This window comes from Barbatula barbatula (genome assembly GCF_947034865.1).
Source record: "Barbatula barbatula genome assembly, chromosome: 24".
In the NCBI taxonomy this organism is placed as follows: Eukaryota; Metazoa; Chordata; class Actinopteri; order Cypriniformes; family Nemacheilidae; genus Barbatula; species Barbatula barbatula.
The window spans coordinates 14823347-14847204 of NC_136787.1; the positions used below are offsets into that span (position 1 = coordinate 14823347).

Below are 23858 nucleotides of genomic sequence, written 5' to 3' on the forward strand. Positions count from 1 at the left end.
CTAACTTTTCCCGCGATTAAGAAAAGAGCGTGAAGCGCGATTGTTCGCGTTTGGTGTGAACCCAGCATTACACCAGAATGTGACCGCAATAATAGTGCAAGCAGAAATATCACAGATTAATTATTGCTTACTGTATATTGACTACATATTTCCATAACAAGCAACTCATGCTCAACAGGAGGATTTGACTTCCTACGAGAGTGGCAGGCATCACCGGTTGCAGATTCTGGACTGAGCTCGTCCTCCACATCATCCAGCGTGAGTCTGGGAGGAAGCATCGGGAACCTGCCGCAGATCACAGCTGATCTAGAGGAGCTGGATGAGTCGTCCACAGAGTCAGAGAAGACTAACAAACTCATCGAGTTCCTAACCACGAGGTATTGTCGTGATCAGGGGCTTAAGTTTTTTATTTATTTATTGTTTTTTAATCCCATTGTCCTATAAAAGAGCTTTGCTCAGGTCCTATACATTCATAATGTCTAAATACAAGAAAATTATTCATTGATACTTAAGTAGAGTTCCATTTGATTTAAAAAAAAGAGATTTTAAAGATATGTTTATTGAAGAATCGGCGAGACAATCAAACTATTTGGCATTTCCAGTGAGTCAGGCAGCGATTGAGAGTTCGGCAGTTGATGTGTTTATGATTTTGGTGGTGGTGGTGATACAGTGCATGGAGTGCTGTCCTGTTCTTACTCAGGGTGTTTGGACCGCTTTGGTGCCACGAAGACATCACGCCGAAGAACCTGAACTCCAAGAGCGCCGAGCAGCTTACTACCTTCCTGCGACACGTCGTCTCTGTGTTCAAGGAGTCCAAATCAGGTATTTTAGACTTATTTTAGATTGACATTTTTTTGCTTTGTCAGGCATAGTAATGTTTCTAAAATGTTCCTGTCGCGGTTCAGATTTTCACTTGGAGCATCAGCTGAGTGACGTTGCCTTGCAGACGGCCCTCTGCAGCTCCTCGCGTCATTACGCCGGCCGTTCCTTCCAGATCTTCCGAGCTCTGAGACAGCCCCTCTCTGCCCACGCAGTTTCCGACCTGCTCTCACGCCTGGTGGAGGTTGTCGGAGAGCACGGGGATGAAGTACAGGTGTGTACACATTAGTATGAGCGCTGAATAGCAATAGTACTTTGGAATATTTGATTCTGATTGGTCGATTTCTGTATTACAGATCGGTTTTGGGATTAGTTTGCAATAATAGCCAGCTGACTGTACACTTGAATTACTGTCATTTTAATGGATCTTGTGTTCCAGGGTTATGTCATGGAGATTTTGCTCACTCTGGAGTCTGTTGTGGATAATTTAGCTGAATGTCTGAACAACAGTGAACTGATGGCAGCTTTGACAAGGTGAGAAATTAAAGCTGTATTTTATGCTTCTATACACAACAATACAGAATAGAAATAACATAAAAATTAACAAATGAACCAAACCATTGGTTTCTCCAGAGATTCGTCTCCTGATTTCCTGGTGAGTGGAAAAATGAACCCAAACTGTAAGAGCACGGGGCAGCTGAACCTGCACCAGGAGGGTGGGACCAACGAACGAAACAGGCACCAACGCAGCTACTCCGTTCCTAAGAAGTTCGGCGAAAGCGGCGACAACTCTTCCGCCAACCCGCCTCGCAGCGCCACCCTGGACCGCATCCAAGCCTGCACCCAGCAGGCTCTCGCCCGGTCCGCTCGCAGCACATCGTCCAGCAACACTTGCGCCGACACCAGCGTCATCACCGATCCCTCCCACTCCAGTCACCCCGCCAACCTACTCGCCACCATTTTCTGGGTGGCGGTGTCGCTAATGGAGTCAGACTTTGAGTTCGAGTATCAGATGTCACTAAGGCTAGTTCACAAATTGCTGGCACGGGTTCCGTTGGATCTGCAGGAGAACAGGGAGCGGCTGGAGAAGCTCCAGGCGCAGTTGAGGTGGAGTGGGTTTTCAGGTCTTCAACAGCTGCTGCTGAAGGGATTCACGTCTGCAACGACAAACGATCTCACGCTGCAGCTGTTTTGTCAGCTGACACCAGTTTCAAGAGTGCAGGTGGTTGACACGTCGCAGGCTATAGGTGAGAAGAATGAATTTGGAATTCACTTTTACACATGATGAGATTTTCAGTTCAGTTGGAAAAAATTATGATCTCATTGCAGGCTGAAATACAATGCAGCTTACGATTATATTACACAAATATGTTTGGGATATTTAGATGATGTGCAAAATTTTGTATTCATGATTTTTATTCTGCTTCTCAGGTTTTCCTCTGAACGTGCTCTGCCTGCTTCCTCACTTGGTTCAACACTTCGGTAATCCTACACAGTTTTGTAAAGAAAGTGCCGAGAGGATTGCACAGGTCTGTCCTGCTTCCCTGTTCTACACACCCTTAAAGTGACAGTTCATCCAAAAAAAATTCATGATTCACTCACCATCATGTCCTTCCAAACTATTTTGACTTTTGATATTCTGAAGAACGTTGGTAACCAAACAACATTGCCCCCCATTGATTTTCATTGTATAGACGCAAACCACTGAGACATTTCTCAAAATATCTTCTTTCGTGTTTTTAATAATTTATTCCTCGATGTGATGATGTGTCTTTAATGCAATCCCTCTTTCTCGGCACATGTGAGTTCAACTGTTATTTTTAATGATGTCTTCAGGTGTGTCTGGAAGAGAAAGACAAGAACACTAAACTCTCTCACCTGGCCCACGTAATGACCCTATACAAGACCCGTTCCTACACCAGAGACCCCTTCTCCTGGGTTAACGTCGTCTGTCGCTACCTGCACGAGGCCTTCTCAGACATCACGCTTAACCTGGTTACATACATGGCTGAGGTAATCCTGATTTTTCTAATCCTTTGGCTGGTATTATGTTTACCAGAAAATGCGTTATACGCGTGGCTTTTAACACCGGCTGGCCTATCTTACTCTTCTCTCTGTAGTTACTCGATAAAGGATTACCCAGCATGCAACAGCCACTGCTACAGATCATTTACAGTCTGCTAAGCCACATGGATTTGGCAGGAATTCAGGTCAAACCTTTCAACGTAGAGGTGCTCAAGACCATCGAGAAATTCGTACAGGTGAGATCTTTTCAGTGGAATTATGATTCATCTTGAAACTGATTCGTGAATTTAACAAACCAGATTGTTTTGTTTTTTAGACGGTTCACTGGAAGGAAGCTCTGAACATTCTCAAGTTGGTCGTTTCTCGATCTGCGAGTTTATCCCTGCCGTCTTACACTCATGGAGATCTGGCCCACCTGGAGGTTAGCCGCATGATGTGGGATGGATCTTCTAAAGCCCTGCCAGGGAAAACACTGGATTTCCACTTTGACATTTCAGAGGTACGTGACAACAAATCTGCTTGATCAGCACGATTGTTCGCAAGCATGTGGTTTGCCACAGCGCTCAGAAGTATGTCAGAAAGTTTCAGCTTTGATGCTCTGCAAACACCAGTTTTCATAGAGATTACACGGCAGAAGTTCTCCGACTCATTTACCTCAAGGTGTGGCTGTGTTGTTGTTAATTGACTACACTTTTGTTATCAGATGCTTTGAAGGGTGCCGCCTCATTTCATTAGTTTTTTTGCAAAGAGAGCAAAAGAGAACAAAGAGAAGTTTTCAGTTTCAGTTCACAGATAATAGCAGACGGAAGGACGGAGTGATGTGTTTTCACTGCGTTGGTGATTAATGACAAAAACTTTGAATACATTGTCGGGTGGATTGTGTGAGGCTTTCTGCTGCAACCTAATGAACAACAGGAAGCGATGTCACTCCAAAAAAGGGGAGGTCTGTAATCAGACATTTGTTCTCAATGAAGTACAAATGCCTCTTGTGGTTTCATACGGAACTACAGGAAGACCTCATAGTTCCCAGAATTCAGTCTTGTGTCTTATCGGGTCTGATTAAAGGAGTGATATCCTGTCCAGATGGAGTGGCTGCAGACTGATAAGGAGTTCAATAATTATGCTGTTTTTCCACACATCTACAGGAAGGGCAGCTATGACTCATGGGTAACGGGGGGTGTAGGACTAGACACGGTCAAATGTCTCATGCTGTGTTTTAGAGCCTGCATGGTTTCATGTTTGCTGCGTATGCGTAACGTCCGTTCGTGTTTTATTTACAGTACATTTTGATTTGAAAAGAATAGCAACAAGTATCGCCTGTCTGTGTACAGACGCCGGTCATTGGGCGCAGATATGACGACCTGCAGGGATCAGGAGGACGAGATGGGAAAGCCCGGGCAATCGCAGTGACCCGTAGTACATCCTCCACCTCTTCGGGGTCAAACTCAAACACCGTTCTGGTGCCAGTCAGCTGGAAACGGCCACAGTCATCACAGGTGACAAGTTTGATACTGTTAGAAGTATTTTTATCCACACTATATTGCATTAATTGTGTAATTTCCTGTTTTATTTATTATAAAATAATACACTAGCGCCTCTCTTAAAGCAGTGCAGTAAACATTTGTGTCATTACTGATTTTCTGTGTCCTAGAAACGTACAAGAGAGAAGCTGGTAAATGTTTTGTCTCTCTGCGGACAGGAAGTTGGCCTCACCAAGAACCCATCTGTAAGTTCTCATTCCACCTCTGTAAGTCCTAAATGTCACCGTTCTTCCTGCTAGTCAAGCACCAGCACAAGTTGTGCTAATAATTTCATTTGTGGATCATTCATGAAGACAAAGCATAATATAAAATACATGCTGATGTCTCCACACAGGTGATCTTTTCCTCCTGTGGTGACCTGGATCTGATGGAGCATCAGCCTAGCCAAGTATCCTCTGAGGACGGCACCAGGGAGGACACGCTAGATGATACCACCTCAGAACAGCAGTTCAGAGTCTTCAGGGACTTTGACTTCCTTGATGTAGAGCTGGAAGATGGAGAGGTGAGTAGAACACTGACACTGAGATTATTTCTATCCCACACTATGCTATTCTTTCTTTTGTTTCTTCTGTGGTCATTTTTCTGAATAATAAGAGAACACATTTTAAAAGACTCTCTGTGTGTCTGACTAATGTGATCACTACTTCTCTGGTCTTCCTCTCACTGTGTGCCTAACACTCTCTCTCTTTCTCTCCCGTGCTGCCTAGGAGCTGCAGGTAAGAACAGCTGTGTTGGCATGTGACATGGAGGCAGAGATTATTCTGTGAATGAAATGTGTCAGTCATCTAGACATTCATCTGTTACTCAATGTATATGTTTTAGTTGTGTACAGGATCGGGATGATGTTTCACATACTGTAGAAATGCATGTTTAGTAGCATCTCGTAGCAATACTGTCAACTTTAAATCGTTGCTTACTACTACATCTTTGTTTAAGTGGAATTGTTAAGTAGAAAAATAGAGTGAGGATCTTGTGTGGTGTTTTGTTCTGGTATAAAACTAGCAAAATTGTTACATTTCAGAAATTAGCCTATGTACTGAACCAGTGGTTCTCAAACTTTTTAGTTGTAAGGCCCCCTTTGTGTAGGGTGCATTGCTTTGTGGCCCCCAAAATAAAGACTTATGCAAAACTTAAGTTTTGAATTAAACCAAAAACATACAGTTATACAATGCTGGAACATCAATTATTTCGTTTGGTGTTCTAAATTGTCTGATGTCTGGATCCATCTTGGGGCCCCCAGTTTGAGAACCACTCATTTATTTCTGCATGATTATCAAACTCATTAGAAGTGTGTCCCGACTTCATGTGTATATAGTCAAGATGAGTTGCTAAATCAGGGCTGTATGTGTGTCTTTATAGGGTGAGAGTTTGGATAACTTTAACTGGGGCGTGCGCCGGCGCTCTCTAGACAGCACAGATCTGACTGAGCTCCTGGAGGAGAGTCAGCACTCGGACATAACCCCCTGCATCGGCCTACACGACACTCATCGAGACTCAGATGATTCATCTGAGGAAGAGTCTAATTCAACCAGCCAAAGCCTTTCCCACTCTCAGCTAGTATGTGCTGTGTAATCTGTCTGTCTTTCTGTCTATCTCTCTCTCTCTTTCTATCTGTCTATCTATCTATGCATCCATGCATGCATCCATCCATCCAATCATGCATCCATCTATCCATCAATCCATGCAACCATCCAATCATGCATCCATCCATCCATGCATCCATCCAATCATGCATCCATCCATCCATGCAACCATCAATCCTTCAATCACAAGGTAATTTTCTAAAGCTGACATGTTTTCCTTTCAGACAATGAACCTGTCCCCCTCAGAGGACACCAATCATACAGACTCTTTGTCCACTTCCTATGACACCACATCAGCTGACCCCAATTCTCTTAACGCTGCGACACCCTGCTTGGGAACATCGCTACCCGACGACCACATTATGCCGCCTGTATGTAAAAACATACTGTACGATAAGCCCCTTTGAAACATCTTTAAGGAGCCCAAACGACACCCAATCCCAAACCTTTTTTGTTGAAACAAATGCATTTGAACTCCAATTGCTGGAAGGTTTGTTAGAGTTAGCAAAAATGACAAAGAACTTTCACTCACTTTGCAGATTTTACCAGAAGATGAGGACTCTAATGTCCAAGAAGATTACCTGTCTTTTGGTGGGAATGAGTTACCTACACGGTTTGACTGTGGCTCCAACACTAATCTGGATCTTCCTGCAGATCAGGACCGAAATGGAGTTAACCAGAACCCAAACTCCATGCCCAGGTGAGAAATAATACACTGCATTTACAACAGTAGACAGCAAGTCACTAATGTGTATTAACAGGCATGAAGGGTTCATTTCTCTTCTTCTGGTTTCCATAGCTACCATTTTGGGGAGGACCGAGATGATCTGGATGAGCTGGGCTTTCCTCCTCCACCCTCCCCGTTCTTTTCTGCCATCTTGGCAGCGTTTCAGCCCACGGTGTGTGACGACGCTGAAGAAGCCTGGCGGACTCACATTAACCAGCTGATGTGTGACACGGATGGATCCTGTGCCGTGTACACCTTTCATATCTTCTCTACACTCTTTCAGGTAACATCACCCAAAACCTTGTATGAAAATGTAAACATTTAGTAAGAAAGACATTTCAACAATCCATCTCAACAATGCTCTACAGAACATCCAAAATAAGTTCTGCTCCCTGACAAGCAGTGCTGCCGGTTACCTTGGAGACAGCTTAAGGGGAATCGGCTCAAGATTTGTGACCTCATCAGAAATGTTGGCCTGCTCGGACTGTCCCACACTGTATGTGGATGCAGAAACGGTCAGTAAATTGACATTTGTTCAAAAGTCACGTTGCATACTTTTCAATTATGAGCCATTTAAAAGTGTTTTTTTGTGTGTATCTCTGTAGATTGTTTCTTATGGGCTTTTAGAGAAAATGAAGTTTAGCGTTCTGGAGCTGCAAGAGTATCTTGACACATTTAACAGCCGGGAGGAAGCAGCTGTCTCTGTAAGTCTCTCCGGCTACAGAAGAACGTGGATCCAATTCTCTGAAAATTACGCCTGACGTCCTTATGCTTTGCTGTTTATTTCAACAGTGGTTGCAGAATTGTAAAGCAACATTTCCAAGATATCCTGATGATAATGTGATCACCTGTCAGCCAGGAGACTCAGAGGAGAAGGTGAGAACAGCCTTATTATACATATTGAAATGAACTCGGTCTGAGATTGAAACTACGCATATAATCCTCTTGAGGTACATCAGTCACATTCGAGAATAACGTACGTATGAAGAGTTTATTTCCAAAAAGAGATAACTCTGTTTTTAACGTTCATGTTATTTATTGTGCATTCCAATTAATATCAATCAATTAAAATGGTTTTAAGCCATGATAACTCAAAAATACACCTAACTAACACAATAAAAACATGACAACATAATAAAAAACATGATTTTTGAAAACTGAAAAACAATCGCATTTTGTAAACAAACTCTTCGTAAATAGATTAGTGCAAAACTTAATCCTAGACAGTGTGTCATGGTTGCAAACTTATTTATGAGAAATATGAAAAATATTGTGAAGCAGGTATTCTACATCTTGGAATATTTTGGCTCTCTTCTCTTTTACTCAGGGCATCTACTTCTCTGTATCTTCTGCATGATGGGTTTAGATGGGTTCTTGGATTGTGTATCACTGACACTAATTCATTCATTTCGATGGGATTTCTGAGCAGTGTCAATTCTGTTGGCACACACGTCTCACAGTGCATGCTGGGTATTAATGCTGTCTGTTTCTCCCTTCTCAACTCTTTCCTGTTGTGTGTCATGCTTGCTCTGCAGCAAATGGAAACTCTGGCTGTAAGTTTGAAACTCAGGAGCGTTCTCAGAGCGATTTGTGTTTAATGTCTATATGGTTAACAGTACATGGGTCAATGACTTGATGATATATTACTTTTTATTTATTTTGTATTTTATTGACACCAATTGACATTGTTAAATTCATTAAATCAAAACGTTTTTAATGTATGACACATGAATACAAAGATTACATTTCTTTGAACTTGGCATGTGTTGTAAAGTAGATTTTTAATAGTCCTTTTTTATCAACTTGAACATATTCACTTGTCATTAACCCTATATACTCACGATCTAAATTCTGTTTATCTGGCGAAACACCAGACGGTGTTATGCATGTCGAATGTTACTCTATGCTTCTGTGTACACGATTCTCTTATTACATCACATGTGTAACGCATCTCTCTATCATCCACAGCAACTGGAGTTGTGTCAGCGACTGTACAAACTCCACTTTCAGTTCCTTCTGCTCTTTCAGTCCTATTGTAAAGTCATTGGACATATGAACACCATCAGTTCAGTGCCAGAGGTACACAACAGATGATCACCACTTAATTGTCCATTTAGGACCTCTATATTAATATTTTTGTATATAAAATGACTATATATTAATTGATATAATATTAAAGTTTGTTTTAATGAAAACACTTGTTCCTGATCTTATGCTTTCAATCTGCAGCTGTGGAACATGTCTCGTGAGCTGAGTGATCTAAAGAACTGCCTGCGACTAGCAGAAGCCTCTTTGGCTGGTGATTTGGAGGACCAGCACAGGCATGGCACCCAGCCCATATTCCCCAACTCGGAGGCAGCCGTGCAGGCCATCCTGGAATGCTTGAATAACAACGAGTTTAGTATGGCTATTCGCTACACTCAAGAGTGCAGGTGAGATAAGAGTATGCACACATTTGTGGGTAAACCAGCAGTTGGTTTATTTGTGATTTATTTTTGGAACCACTAGGGGGAGACAGAGCCCTCTAAAATGTAAAGAGCTGTTCACACTTTTTTTTTAACTTGGTTTGGTTTACTTTGCTTGCTTAAGCATCAGCATTTCATCATCTCGTATATAGGCATAATAAACCTTTCTCTTTTTTAGGCGTGTGTGGCCAAATGACATTTTCGGTGGCTCCTTAGAGGATGAGATCCAGACTCTCCTCAACGTCTACTTCCGGCACCAGACTCTGGGTCAGACTGGAACCTTCGCCCTGATCGGCTCAGATAAAGATATGTCCGAGATCTCCACCAAGCTGATGGAGCTCAACGGAGAGATCCGAGACATGATTCGCCGCGCTCAGGGGTACCAGGTCATCTCATCCAGCCTCCTAGACTCCAGCGTGTCCGGCGTGAGTCTCTGACAGGAAGCCTGCAGCAACCCAGATCAGCCCTGGCCTGGACCCCCCGATCACTGGATCCCTCCATAGTCACCCAACCTCTCCTACATCATCCCTTTTCCCACAACCCTCCACCCGCTCCAGGCCTACTCCAGTGCAACGTCTGGGAGTGCTGCCGCCCTCTTGAGGGCATAACTGATAAACTTGTGCCCTTCTTAGGGAAACTTGCACGAGCATCCTTGACTGTGTTGAATAGGAAGGGGCTCATGACAGTGAGCGTGTCTTCAAGTCCACAGATGTGCAGCAATAACGGAGAAACTGAACTGCTCCTGCACGATTCCTCGGATTGAGACACTAATTTTATTATTGCACTAGCTTGACGCTTTGTCGCAAATGAGGGAATAAGGCGTGTTTGCAACAGAAGCAATGCTGCATTTTGGAAAAGAAGCACCAATGTCAGAACTTCTACTGAAGGCATGTGCCCGGTTTGTCATTAACGTGGGAGTTGTGCAATGATGGATCAATGATACGGATGCCTTTCTACTGTAACTGCTAAAGAATGTCTTTAAAGTTCCACGACCTGGGACGTAAACAACACACGATGCAAGAGACTGTCAATGTCTTATCGTCACAATACTTGTAAATGTTTAGTTCAAAGAGCATTTGTCTTTGTGAACGTGCGCATCACTGATGTACCGCTATATATCAGCCTCTGCACCTATACACAAACACGCTGACATTCAGCGATTTGTTTAAAAGACTGAAACTACTACTAAAGTGTATTCTACTCTAAGTGCTGATATGAGATTGTCCGGCTGTAATGTTTTACCCTCTACTGTAAACAGGCTCACGTCTAGGGTAGTTTATATTTATGATATCAGTGTGTATTGAACATAGTTTTTACAAAGTTGTTCTTCGTCTGTTCAAGTTGCCAAGCATGAGTTACTGTATTTATCAAAAGTTGTATTTTATTAAATTGTTATTTGTATAAAGTGGGAAAGAGAGACGTTATGCAGAGTCTTTGTCACTAGTGCATGCCAAGACAGATTGCACATTCTAAAGCCTTTGTGGGAAAGTGTCGTCCCCCCCCCCATCATGTATAAATATATAAAGCTTTTGTCAAGTAAACTTCTGCTTTTTGTCAGTTGCTGCAAAACTACCACCAGGCATTCAGTCATTGAGAATTATGCAATTTCCATCACAAAGCTAAAAATGTACAGACACTTGCACTATGCTGCAATACTTTTATTCAAGTTATTAAATTTACACATTTATTAGAATACAAAAACAATACATCCCACTCAATACATCTGGCCACATACACAGATTCTAAAATCCATCAGACAGTGCTGAACAATCAGACTATGTACTTGAAGCTGTAGATCGTGTCACAGGAAAGGCCTTTGCCCTTACAGCGTCCACACAGATCCTGGCGGTGAGGACGACGCATGTCAATGTGCCTCTGCTTCTTGTCACAGATGCAGCGCGTCTGGCAACAAACCTGGTCAAATGAATCACAGAATAAGAGCAAACAATAAAGTGTACAAAATTACTACAACGCATACCTGGCACTGAATGGATTCTACCCTGTATGGGTTCAGTCCGGCCTGGCACTTTCTGCAGTGTTGCTTGAAATACACCTGTACGAATGTCATTCAAGCGTCATGGAACATTGAAACCCAAACAAAACTTAACCTCCATGTTGCCTTAAAACTGCATCTGTAACTTTTGCCTCCGGTTTCAGTTTTTAAGCCTAAACCTGAAAGATTAAAACTTGTGACCTCACTTCCCACTAAATCGTACCAGATCGCCAAATCATGTTGGGTTGAGAAGACATTTCTGAGTTGCTCGATGGCAGATGTGGAGAGACAGAGTTACGGATGGCAACATGGGAGCAAAATGTTTAATATTCCCCCATTTCTGTGTCACTTTGGACAAAGCGTCCGTTAAATGAAAATATATAAATAAAACCGTACACTTTTAGAATACTCACCTTGGAGGTTCCCGAGATGCACCACACGAATGCACTTTCCCATCGAATATTGCACTTACTGCAGTGATAAAATCCATATTTCTGCTCCAGAAACTAAACAGGATTAATCATTAGAATTCCAACAACTCACCTGATGTGAAAATCATTTACCTTTAAAATGGTATCTTCATTACTTTCCCACATATTTATGTTTACCGTGGTATATTGTGACGGAATAATGGCATCTCTGCCGACCAACCTGAAAGATTGAGCGCTTATTTCGCTGAACCGCGGCCTTCTGTCGCTCTTCATAATGAAGAATTTCATCTCGTTTGCACTTCTCATCTTCCGTTACGCCATTCGCCTCTCGGCTCATATTCTCATCTTCACGTTCATCCCCACCGTCGTCCTTACTTTCACAAGCAATCGTGGACAAGGAGAAGATCCTCCGGTCGAAGACGGGAGAGTATATGGCGACGGGTCGTGAAAAGCGCACTGAGTTGATGGGAGTGCTGGGCAGCGTGTCTTTGATCGGGCTGACAGATGGCATCCGCGGAGACCCCCATTTATCCCCGCGATAAAACAGAGTTTTGGGTCCGAGAGAGCACTGCACGGTGACATCTACCTTGGGGTTTACCTGGACACCAAACTCTCTGGTGTTGGCCTTGCGGAGGCGCGGGGTCAGGTTTGGGTTCACCTGAGACAATATCGCCTTTAACTGAGCACGCTTATAAACGTCGAAATAATCCGGGGCATCTGGCGCCACGTAAACATTGTTCCCCTTTCTGTTCCAGTTTTGGTGCTTAAATTTAGGATTGCCGGGGTAGAAGGGAAAATAGCCAGGATACCCTCCGCAGTTGTAAGGTGGAATGAAAAACTCCTCCATTGTTGAAAGATCACGGACAGAGCAACAGGTGAATATTTATCACGCAGGTAATTAGTGACTGATCGGGTGTGGGCGTGGTTCCGGTGTTGCCCCGCCCCGTCCAATGTTATCTGTCATTTGAATGTGCGTGTGCTGGATTGTATGTTTTTCTCTTTAAGCAGGGCTACTTTAAATGTACATTTAGCCTATATCAAACATCTTCGTGTTGTGATGTCCACAACCACCTTCTGACATCTTTTTAAAGAGAGATTTAACTTTGAAGAGTTTTTGAAAGAAATGTGTGTCGATTTTATAGATCAAATAATACAATAACTAGTGTTGAAACTAGTAACTTTGTATAAGCACCTATTGTACTATTGCTCTTTGTATGACATATCGCTTATTGCTCCCTGAACTCTATAATGTAAATAACTGGACATTTGCGTTGCAGTTGCGTGATTTGGCCACAAGAGATCTCTGTTGTCTGCATTAGTTCATCAGCCGTAAACCGATTGCTGTTCTATGCCATCACGATAAACTTGAATTCATTGTGTTGTTCGGTGTGTCATTCATTACAACATGATTCGATATTGCATTAGTGATTCTTTGATAGTGTTTGGTTTTCACTGTTGTTCTCAGCTTGTTTGCGTTGTGTGTCCTATGGTCGTGCAAAACTTATGGAATATATCTATTAATTGTCAGTCATCACAATTACAATATAAAGGGCAATACTCAACAATGATGTTGTTTTGTGGTAATTCTTCCTTCTGTAATCACTGTGGTTTTATGTTTTTGTTAAATTCAACTGATACGCAGCTCACCTCTTCAAGACACGGTTTTTGTGTAAATAAAATGAGAACTTTCAAAGATAGGTAAAATGATATATGTTTGTTTATCAACCAAACAATGTGTTCGTCTATCTACCTTAGTATTTAGTTATGAGTAAAACAAGTATTCCCTCTCGACACTGCAAACAATGCTAACGTTCTCTACGCTCCAGTCCAGTTGGTGGCGGTAATGCGCCAAAAGTTGGCCAGACAGAACTCAAAAGAAGACGCTACAAACCCCCAAGCACAGTATTTACTTTTTAAGCATAGTATTATTATTATTTAATGTTATTTAATTTGTTTTAAGTTATCCATGTAATCCGCGTTCCACACTCCAGTCCAGTCAGTGGCGGTAGTGTGCGCGTTAAACTGGTTTCCAACCGCCAATAAACCCTAAAGAAGAAGAAGAAGAACAAACTCCCGTTAACAGAGCCTGGGAAACGCATCCTGATAGCTAGGATCGTCAGATCCTGTTCCCTACCATCTTTGCGTACAGGAGGAATAATTTGCCTCGCAGGACAGAAGGAGGTTACGACGTTTCTCATGAGGTGTAGGTGCTTTACATCAACAACAGTTTTAGTGCGCTTTGAGGTTTGACTCCGCTCGTCTTAACGTTACTTATATCGCTCGAGGAGCGTTTGCGCATTTGCACGATAGTCTTGTGGCCGAGACATCGCTTCAGTTGGAAAAACGGGGGATGCTTTTTTCAGCATTTTGTTGTTGTTTCTGAACTCTCCGTTCAGTCTACTTTTCGTAGTGGAGGTGAAATGAATCCAGACACTTACCTGAACATTCGGAGTTATCTATCGCATGGCAGCTACCCACAAGATGCTACAAAAACGGAGAAATATTCCATGCGAAGAAGAGCTTCTGGTTACATACTAGATGGTAGGTAAGAATGCGCTGTTCTTGTTACAATCCAAAACAAAATGGTCAGCATGTAGATGGTTGGTGCAAAAACAGTTATAACCGATGTTTGTTAGCTTTGCAATGTTACAACCATCTGCAAACATTTGGGCTGCAATGCACTTTAGAGATCTTAGTTCGCTTTCATTATGATATATGAATAATACTCCTGACCTGCTTTCTTCTACATTCTAACAGAAGGAGCTCTGTATTATAAAAAAGGGAAGAGACTAGTTGTCTATGACAAAGAAGAAGCCAAACAAATTTTCAATGAATTCCATGTAACTGATGCTGATGCCCACTTCGGTATTGTGAAAACAAGAAATGCTGTGTGCAAACGGTTTTACTGGCCTGGCGTTACAACCGACATTCATAAGTGGGTGAGTGTATATTTGGGTTCAAGAGAAAAATCACAAGATGCACCACTTGAATCATGTTTATTTATAAAGACACCAGTAATGCAGTACTGCATTGAACTTAAGGACAACAGAATACATGTTTATTCTTTGTTACTAAATACTTTTTTGTCTCTCAGGTTGGCGAATGTTTGGGATGCCAGAGTGTTATCGCAGTTAAGCTGGAGACTGACTCCACCCCCATAGAAGTGATTCACAGTAACTCTCTCAAGCTTATAATTTGTGTTTCGCACAAAGAGTTATAACACATTCACCTTAAAGCGATAGTTCACCCAAAGATGTCGTCATTTACTCAATGTAGTTCCTATGAACACAAAGAAAGATTTTGAAGAACATACCTAACCAAACAGTTCTGGGACACTATTGATTAGAATTGTTGGAAAAACTTTAAATATCATCTTTTGTGATTATAGGGTTTATACAGGGTTGGAATACATTTTGAGGATGAGTAAATGATGCCATAAACTAAACTATTCCTGTAATAACAACAATACAGATTTCTGTAATGCTTAAGTTTACAAGTAAATTCTTGTCTTCCAGGCTGGAGAATGCACGGCAAGCCAGACAGATGTGTTTACAAAAAAGGAGGAGACAGACCCCACGTCCTTACAAGTAACTACTACATTTTATTTACACCATACATTATGCAAATTTGAATGAAGGGTGCCTTTTTAATACTTTATCTGTTCTTTTGCTCTTCTTGGTGAAGGCCAGCCAACCGTTTGAGTTCGTGGGGATGTGAACAGTTCTGGGCCACTATCGACACCTAAGGAAAAATCTACGAAGGTAGTCGATGGTGTCCCAGAACTGAACCTACATTCTTCAAATATCTTTTATGTCCATCAGAACAAAAATGTAAACAGATTAAATACAATTTGAGGATGTGTACAAGTATTTCTTCCTTAAGTAAATTGTTGTTTTCCAGACTGAAGAATGCATGGAAAGCCAGGCGAGTGTTTCTACAATAAAAGAGGAGACAGACCGCACCTCCTTAAAAGTAATTCTTACATTTATTTTACACCACAAAGTTATTGATACTGTATTTGTTATTATGCTCTTGTGGATGAGTAAATGATGACGGAACCCTAGCTTTTCCTTTAATGAAATATTTCTTCATTGTAATGCATACGTTTACAAGTAGATTATTGTTTTCCAGGCTGAAGACTCCATGGAAAGCCAGACAAGTGTTTTTAAAATAGAGGAGACAGACCCCACCTCCTTAAAAGTAATTCTTACAATTTGTGGATGAGTAAATGATGACAGAACCCTAACTATCCTTTTAATGACAACAATAAATATTTTTTGCTCTTCTTTTTCAAGGCTAGCCAACCACTAGAGTTTGTGGGAATGTACGTCATTGGCAAAGTGGCCAAGACGAAGACGGGAAACAAATATATATGTGTGATGGTAGACTACTACACCAGATGGTCAGAAGCATTTGCTCTGCCGTCCAAAACAGCAGCAAATGTGGCAGGTTGTATCATGAAGTTCTTTTATCGGTTTGGGGCCCCAAAAAGAATCTTTTTTCATCAGAGTCAAGAGTATATTAATAAGGTTTGTTGTGTGTTTATCATTGCATGATATAGAAATGTACATTTTGTGCATATATCGCATTGATTAGCATTTATTTTACCTGACAAGTTAACTTGTTTTAAACAAATAGTTATGTGCTTGTGGTTTGTAAACAGCTAAACAAGTTGCTCTGCAAAAGTCTGGGGGGTCAGACCAGACTTTGCGCGCGATATTATCCAGAGACAAATGAGCTTTTCGAGAGACTAAAAGAGACTGTACAAAGGTAACATCCGTCTAATTTTATTTCATTTAACGGTGCATTTTTAATATATATTTTAAGCTTTTTGTTGGTTATCTTGAACTGAAAATGTATAATATTTATGTTTTTATTTTTCAGGGCACTGTCTGAACTTGTAAGCCAGCGTCCAGGGAGTTGGGATATGTATCTGGATGCCATGATGTTTGTGCTGAGGACCAAAAAACACATCCATACAGAGTTCAGCCCATTCTTCCTCCTGTTTGGGATAGAGGCCCGTCACCCGAGTGAGATTCCCTAAGATTGCAAAGATAGTTTAGGGTTAAGTTTAAATAAGAAAGTTCTTCGAAGTCCATCACCCATTTACATCATATAGATTGATATAAAAATTGACCCGAAGTGCACGCTAAAGGCCTCCTGTGTTGATATTGGTATTTTTACATTTTGCATTGATTTTTAATTGTACAGTACAGTATTTGTAGTGGTTAGTTCAAACTAAAGGTGAAATTCTGTTTAAAAAGTTTTGTTTTGTTAATGTGTTACATATGGCCGTTTTGTTATTACTAAAATTTGTAGCGACTTAACAAATTTGTCACCATCTAACTTGTTTAAGAAAACATTTAGACTTGCATGAAAAACTATCAAATAAAGTGAACTTTTATTGAATATTCTAAAGTTGAGTAGTTTGTTTAAAGTTATTTGAGTCTTTCGTGTAATATTTTAGCTTTCTTTTTTTTCGAACATATGTATTTGACAGCTAAGCTTTTTAGTGTAGGCTAATAAAATGTGGGTTTCCTTCTAATATTTCAGTTTATAAAAGGCAAATAGAGAGAAAGGTAATAAACTTAGTGCACTGAAAGTTTGACATTGTAGTTTTACTATACAGTTCAACCCCTTTAATCTCGCTGTGCATTCTCTGTTTCGCATTGTCCTTGGTCCTTTGGAATTACTTCATTTGAAATTTAAAATGCAAGGAAATCTTCTCTTTTATTTATTTTTTTAACATTTTTATTTAGTCATCTTTCCAGATAAAGCAGCACTGTGTATCATGTGTGTAAAACCTTTACACTTTTTTCTGTCATTGAAACACAATACTAAGTTTCACAGGGGATACTGGCCGTTGTAATATGGAAAACCCATTATGCATCAATAGCCGGTATAAATTCACACCTGACCTTTAACAGATGATTGAGGCTTAAGGGCAAACACAAGACTCAACTGTAATTTCCTTTTACCATAGATGACACAAAGTACGTCAGGAGCACTGCTTTGTGTTTACGCTGCCCTGCATCCCCATATGTGGATAATCCTTCATTTTGACTTAGCAGTCATAAATTCTTAAATTCATTCAATTATGTACATTGGTGACCAAGGTGTCTGCAACATTAATAGTTTGCTTTGGAGTCAGATGGACAAATTATACAGATTATATGGATCTCTGTGCCTTCATTAGGACCAAAGCCTGTCTTAAATCAAATAAAAATGTCAAGGGAACAATTTATTGCCATTTAACATATTGGATTTGCTTCTTGTTTGGCACTGTACAGGGGAACGATGTGCATATGATTTAGTGAATGCAAATGTCGGTTTTGTCAAATAATCGTTGAGATCCAACTGTTGTGATGGTAAAAACACTGAATACAGAACAGGCAATGTGCATGACAAAGAATGCAACGTATACAGAATCATATGACCAAATTAAGTCAATTATTTGTTTATGTTCTACAAACAATTTCATTGAACTGTTTAATATGAAAGTCATTGGATAACCATTTGGATTACTGGATAACTCATTCCTGTAATGGTGTATTCATGCTGAACTTTAAAAAAATCTAATAACTAAAGGAGACGAATGCTTTTTCCAGATATTATCTTGCCTTATAACTTTTCTTGCTAAAGCAATAAGTGTATTATGTGTGCTGAAATAGCACAGCGCTTGGATACCTATTTACGCGTCAAGTGTCTGGGTAATAATTGATAGATTTCCTGAGTGGACAAAAACGGACCCAGATGGGACATGTGGCTCGCTGTATCCCGCGACTGCAGTGAGGTAAGAACAACTCTTCCTTCCATTGTACTACAATCCATTTCTCCAACACTATGAAAGGTACATGGATATTTTGGACACTCGTATTGTTCAGCGAAACAGCAGCTGATCCAGGCGCAGGACTGAGCACATGGGATAGATTCAGCAAGCTTCCCTATCCCGGTGACAAAGCCTTCCTTTATGACATTTTCCCCGATACATTTATGTGGGCTGTGGGCACCGCTGCGTATTCAGTGGAGGGCGCCTGGGAGAAAGACGGGAAGGGAAAATCTATCTGGGACACTTTTACGCGCGGAGGGACGCGCGTATCCAGAGGAGACGTTGGCAGTGACAGTTATCACAACATCCAGGCAGACCTCCGAGCCCTCCAGCAACTCGGAGTCACTCACTATCGCTTTTCTCTCTCCTGGTCGCGCATTTTCTCCAACGGCACCAAAGAAAGTTACAACAGGTGGGGTGTGGAGTATTATAAAAATCTGATTCGTGGATTAAAGGAAATTAAAGTGCAACCTGTTGTTACTTTATATCATTGGGATCTGCCTGACTATTTGCAGACGCGCTTTGGAGGTTGGAGCAATTCGATTTTAGTGGAAGTGTTCAGGGAATATGCAGATTTTTGTTTTAAAACATTTGGATCGGATGTGAAGTTTTGGATTACCATCGACAACCCTTTTGTAGTGTCTTGGCATGGATACGGAACTGGGGTTGTGGCTCCTGGAATCAAAAGTGACTCGGATTTGCCTTTTAGAGTTGGTCACAATCTGTTAAAAGTAAGATACTGATCAGATTATTTGTGGTTATGTATTTTATAGTATAAAAACGTAGGATTTGCGTTATATTGAGCAAATACGTGTTTTTATGAATGAAAGTATATATGGCCTATATAATATTACTTTTATTAAATGTTTATATAATATCATGGTACACTACATTAAGGAAATTTGTAATGATTTCAATGATAAACACGTGATGGGTCATAATGATATTTTTATGGAACCCATTAGAATTGATATTGTTTCTTCGACTATTCATCTGTTTTCTTTTGTTGTTCTCCAGGCACACGCTGCAGTTTGGCACCTATATGACCAGAGATATCGTGCCAGCCAAGGGGGGAAAGTCTCCATGGCTCTAGCATCCCACTGGATCAAACCAAGCAGAACCAGGCAGGAGAACCGCAAAGCCTGCCAGTACTCTCTGGACTTCGTGCTCGGCTGGTTCGCCCGCCCGTTGTTTGTGGATGGAGATTATCCGCCCTGCATGAAACGCAATCTGACCCACCGGCTGCCCTCTTTTACTGAGGCTGAACGCATGTACATTAATGGAACGGCTGACTTCTTTGCTCTCTCTCATGGTCCGGCTCTTAGTTTTCAGCTTATCAATGACAGTCTGCGCTTCGGTCAGACAGAAGACCTGGACCTTAGGATGCTGCTGTACTGGATCCATGCTGAGTATAACAATCCACCCGTCTTTGTGGTTGAGAGTGGTTGGTATGGAAGTGGCAACACCAAAACGAAGGATGCCAAGCATATGTACTATCTGAAACGCTTTATTATGGAAACTTTGAAAGGTAGATAAAGAGACTGATGTTTAAGACATAAATAAAAATTTAATAATACAATGTGACATTTAACAAAAAGTACTAAGATAGGCTCTCTTGTTCCTTTCACAGCCATCCGATTTGACCATGTAAATGTGATTGGCTACACGGCCTGGTCTCTGCTGGATGGATACGAGTGGTACCGTGAATATGGAATACGACGAGGGCTGTTCTATGTAGATTTCAACACTCCAGACCTAAAGAGAGAGCCAAAGACATCTGCAACTTTCTATAGCAAACTCATCGAGAAGAACGGCTTCCCCCCGCTGCCCGAGAATCGCCCGGCACAGGGCGTCTTTTCCTGTGATTTTGCCTGGGGTGTGGCGGCCAACTCCATACAGGTATCAGTTGCGCTATTTGTATAGTTTGTTTGTTTAAAAATGTGTATTTTTTTATATGTGTGTTATTTTTTTGTATTTATTTTTTATATCAATAATTATGGTTATTATATTATACTATTATTTTATTAAACAAGATATAGGTGGCATGTTATTGATTGATGCACAAAAAGTAGCCATTTTGTACCTCTTGGACCCCATTTTATCTAAATACTGTGAAAATGGCCTTGTTTTGTACACTGTGGCCCAGCAAATCAAACTGATTTTATTGTTCCTTGTCCCATTAGACATTTGTGGATTGGAGGATTCAAAGTTCATTTTAATAGAACGCTGATTCTGTGTAGATCATATGGTGTGTTAACTTTAAACTTTGACCTCTGCTCAGACATCACCAAACATAGATATTCCATATCTTCTAAACCTGTATGTATTCAACCGACTTCAATAAAGAATCAGAATGAGCTTCATTTGCCAAGTGTGCACATGCAAACCAAGAATTTGTTCACACAAATATACACGAATTCAATCTGGATGACAGAAGCTCAGTTTAACAAAAAAATCTGTTTTGCAGGTTGATACAGCACCTACCCAGTTTGCAGACCCCAGCGTATACATCTGGAACATTTCTGGTAACGGAGAGCTAAAACAACTCCCAGGTGTGAAGGCGCCCGCTACGCGCAGGGCACAGCATTGTGCCGACTACGCCAGCATCCGTCAGCAGGTGTCTGGCATCCAACACATACAAGTGTCTCACTTTCACTTTTCCCTAAACTGGTCGTCCATTGTCCCATCCGGCCTTGTGTCAGAGGTTAACAAAACGCTGCTGAACTACTACCGTTGCTTTGTGAGTGAGCTACGAAAGGTTAACGTAACCCCGGTCGTGACCCTTTGGCACCATACTGGGAAGTTGTCCAGCTTGCCTGTGCCCATGGAGGCCAGAGAGGGCTGGCAGAGTGAAAACACAGTCCAGGCCTTTGTTGACTACGCCAGGCTGTGTTTCCGACATCTCGGAGCTCACGTCAAGCTATGGATCACACTGAATGAACCCAATGATGAGGACATTGAATACTCAGTGGGTCACCAGCTGTTACGTGCCCATGCGTTAGCCTGGCGCGTCTACGACAGTGAATTCCGCCCATCTCAAGGTGGCAAGGTGTCTTTAGTGCTTCATATGGATTGGGTCGAGCCTGCTTTTTCTTTCAACCGTGAGGATGTGGAACCTGCAAACCGAGTCTTGGACTTTCGAGTGGGATGGTTTGCAGAGCCAATCTTTGGAAGCGGTGACTACCCAGAAGTGATGCAAAGCTGGTTGCAACAGAGAAACAACATCGATCTTTTTAACTATCACTTACCAGCGTTCAGCGAAGAAGATCGACGGCTGGTTAAAGGAACCTATGATTTCTTCGCTATCAGCCACTTCACCACCTCAATGGTGTATGATGGAGTTGAGGACAAATACACCTTTAAGGACAAGTTGCAGGTACAATTGATATCCGACGTTACCTGGATCATGTCGCCGAGACGCAACTCTCCCGTGGTCCCCTGGGGTCTTCGTAAGGCTCTGAATTGGGTCCACTCGAGATATAAAGGCGTTCCAATTTACGTGATGGCCAATGGGGTTCAAGAGGACATTGCAAGATTTAAGGACAGCTTGCGCGTCTACTACCTTTACAACTACATTAACGAAGCTTTAAAAGGTAAGATAGTTCACCCCAAAATAATAATTCTGTCATCATTTATTCACTTTCATGGTTTTCAGGTTCAAAATATCCAAACCATGACGTCTCAGTTCATGAAGCTCAGACAGCACACACATAAACACACACAGTGGCTTAATCATTAAGCACAAATCTAGGGAAACAGTTTGCTGACCTCATAAAAACCCACACGCCGCACTTCATCTGAGCCTTGGAAAAATATTTGTTTAGCATTTTGAACACTGGCAAGATTTTATTCACCTTTTATCAAATCGGTTACGTCACAGTTACAAAGCAGTTGTTTTCTAACCTCTGATTTGTTTTTTCAGCGTACATACTGGACGGTGTCAATGTGAAAGGTTATTTTGCGTATGCATTCAACGACCAACACGACCCAGGCTTTGGAATGTACGGACATGTGCAAGAGGAAGTCATTTTTAAATCATCACTTGCCCATTACAAAAACATCATCCACAACAATGGATTCCCTGCTTATGGCACAGCATACAGAGAGTGTTCCCATCCTCCTGTATACTGCTCTGGGTGTTATATCCTTACTAAGCAACCTGTTGTCGGCTTTATATCTCTGGTGGGCTCCTGTATGCTGATTACAACGTGCCTTATTGTCTACTATGCAGTCAGGAGGCACAAAATAACCACAAAACTATGAAAGCAATCCTTACTTTGTTTCAGTGGACTGTTATTCTTTTTATTTGTGTTCGTTTGTTTTTATTATAGTTGATGTATGATGGTAATGAAAAAGGACTTTCATTATTGTAAGTATGAAAACGTACATTCTGTTAAGATCCCTCGGTTACTCATTAGTCTGGAGGGCAGTGCAAACAAGCTTTATATTGAACATTAAAGGGATATTTCAATTTTTGTCATCATTTACTCACTGTTCCAAACCTTTATACATTTCTTAGTTTGGCTAAGCACAAAGGAAGATATATGGAATAATGTCAGTAACCAAACAGATCTCCTCCCCCATTGACTCCCATAGTATTTATTTTCCTACTATGGCAGTCAGTGGGGGGGTGACATCTGTTTGGTTACTGACATTATTCCATATCTTCCTTTGTGTTTAGCAGAACAAAGAAATGTATACAGGTTTGGGACAATCTGTGAGTGAGTAAATTATTACAGAATTTTTGGGTGAAATGTACCTTTAATATTGAAGTTTAATTTGGGACTTCTAAAGCCTGTTTAAAATGACACCTAATGTTTATTTCTTGAATTACAGCACTTCTTAATGGATATTAAGGAAAGACCAAGTTATTTATTTAATGTAAAAAGACAATATTTATTTAAGATGTTTGATTTTTATTGCTTATGTTAGGCTTATGAATTGTTAGAAAAAACATTGACATTTTTAAGAGTCCTAGAGAACCTTACCATGGTTAGTCTTGGTAAGATGGAATTCTCACATTATCTGATTGATTGTATTTAAAATATGATATTTAGGATTGTATTAAATGCACGTTGTATGCATTTAATGTAATTTTGCATAAACAGTATATACAGTAAACTGTATATATTTGAATAAGGCGCATCTGTGGTTTAATGACAAATGACTTATATTGTCTGTTAGCGTTTGTAGAAATTAAAGTGATTGTTCACCCAAAAATGAACATTTTGTCATCATTTACTTACTCTCTTGTCATTTCAAACCTGTATGACTTACCTTCTTCCGAAGAATACAAAAGGAGTCATTTAGAAGAAAGTGGAAAATGAACAGCGCTGGCCCCCATTCACTTCGATTGTATGGACACAAAACCAATGCAAGTGAATGGGGGCCAGTTTACAACATTCTTAAAAATCTCTTCTGTGTTCTGCTGAAGAAAGTCAGTCA

General features: G+C 41.0%; 3 protein-coding genes across 8 annotated transcripts in view; 2 read left to right on the forward strand and 1 right to left on the reverse strand.

Moving 5' to 3' along the window:
- The window catches only part of fryb (furry homolog b), a 42880-nt gene extending 32161 nt beyond the window's left edge, over positions 1–10719 (forward strand). For 2 of the 5 annotated variants that reach the window (XM_079448953.1, XM_079448954.1), the window contains exons 40-61: positions 179–377; positions 701–822; positions 906–1093; positions 1259–1353; positions 1453–2066; positions 2251–2348; positions 2656–2832; positions 2940–3080; positions 3161–3343; positions 4176–4340; positions 4496–4570; positions 4720–4887; positions 5745–5942; positions 6193–6339; positions 6508–6668; positions 6768–6978; positions 7064–7210; positions 7301–7399; positions 7488–7571; positions 8664–8774; positions 8925–9127; positions 9339–10719. In XM_079448953.1, coding sequence (XP_079305079.1) covers positions 179–377; positions 701–822; positions 906–1093; positions 1259–1353; positions 1453–2066; positions 2251–2348; positions 2656–2832; positions 2940–3080; positions 3161–3343; positions 4176–4340; positions 4496–4570; positions 4720–4887; positions 5745–5942; positions 6193–6339; positions 6508–6668; positions 6768–6978; positions 7064–7210; positions 7301–7399; positions 7488–7571; positions 8664–8774; positions 8925–9127; positions 9339–9597 — 3845 coding nt within the window. In that variant the 3' untranslated portion in view covers positions 9598–10719. Of the gene's footprint in view, positions 1–178; positions 378–700; positions 823–905; positions 1094–1258; positions 1354–1452; positions 2067–2250; positions 2349–2655; positions 2833–2939; positions 3081–3160; positions 3344–4175; positions 4341–4495; positions 4592–4719; positions 4892–5744; positions 5943–6192; positions 6340–6507; positions 6669–6767; positions 6979–7063; positions 7211–7300; positions 7400–7487; positions 7572–8230; positions 8249–8663; positions 8775–8924; positions 9128–9338 lie in introns of all 5 variants that reach the window. The other 3 variants (XM_079448952.1, XR_013786222.1, XM_079448951.1) reach the window with 3 other exon arrangements.
- Positions 10559–12448, reverse strand: zar1l (zygote arrest 1-like). 2 transcript variants are annotated; one of them, XM_079448955.1, is made up of 4 exons: positions 11805–12448; positions 11567–11659; positions 11139–11213; positions 10559–11074 (listed from the first exon to the last, which is right to left on the reverse strand). In XM_079448955.1, the coding sequence occupies exons 1-4, from the start codon at positions 12429–12431 to the stop codon at positions 10931–10933; spliced, it is 939 nt and encodes a 312-aa protein (XP_079305081.1). In that variant the 5' UTR covers positions 12432–12448; the 3' UTR covers positions 10559–10930. The 2 variants fall into 2 exon arrangements, with proteins under 2 accessions (XP_079305081.1, XP_079305082.1); XM_079448956.1 differs by having other exon boundaries at positions 10805–11074; positions 11567–11647; positions 11805–12437.
- A 5900-nt stretch (positions 12449–18348) lies between these two features.
- Positions 18349–23556, forward strand: kl (klotho). The gene is made up of 5 exons (XM_079447986.1): positions 18349–19144; positions 19431–19941; positions 20044–20312; positions 20881–22006; positions 22336–23556. The coding sequence occupies exons 1-5, from the start codon at positions 18428–18430 to the stop codon at positions 22674–22676; spliced, it is 2964 nt and encodes a 987-aa protein (XP_079304112.1). The 5' UTR covers positions 18349–18427; the 3' UTR covers positions 22677–23556.
- Positions 23557–23858: the final 302 nt, after the last annotated feature.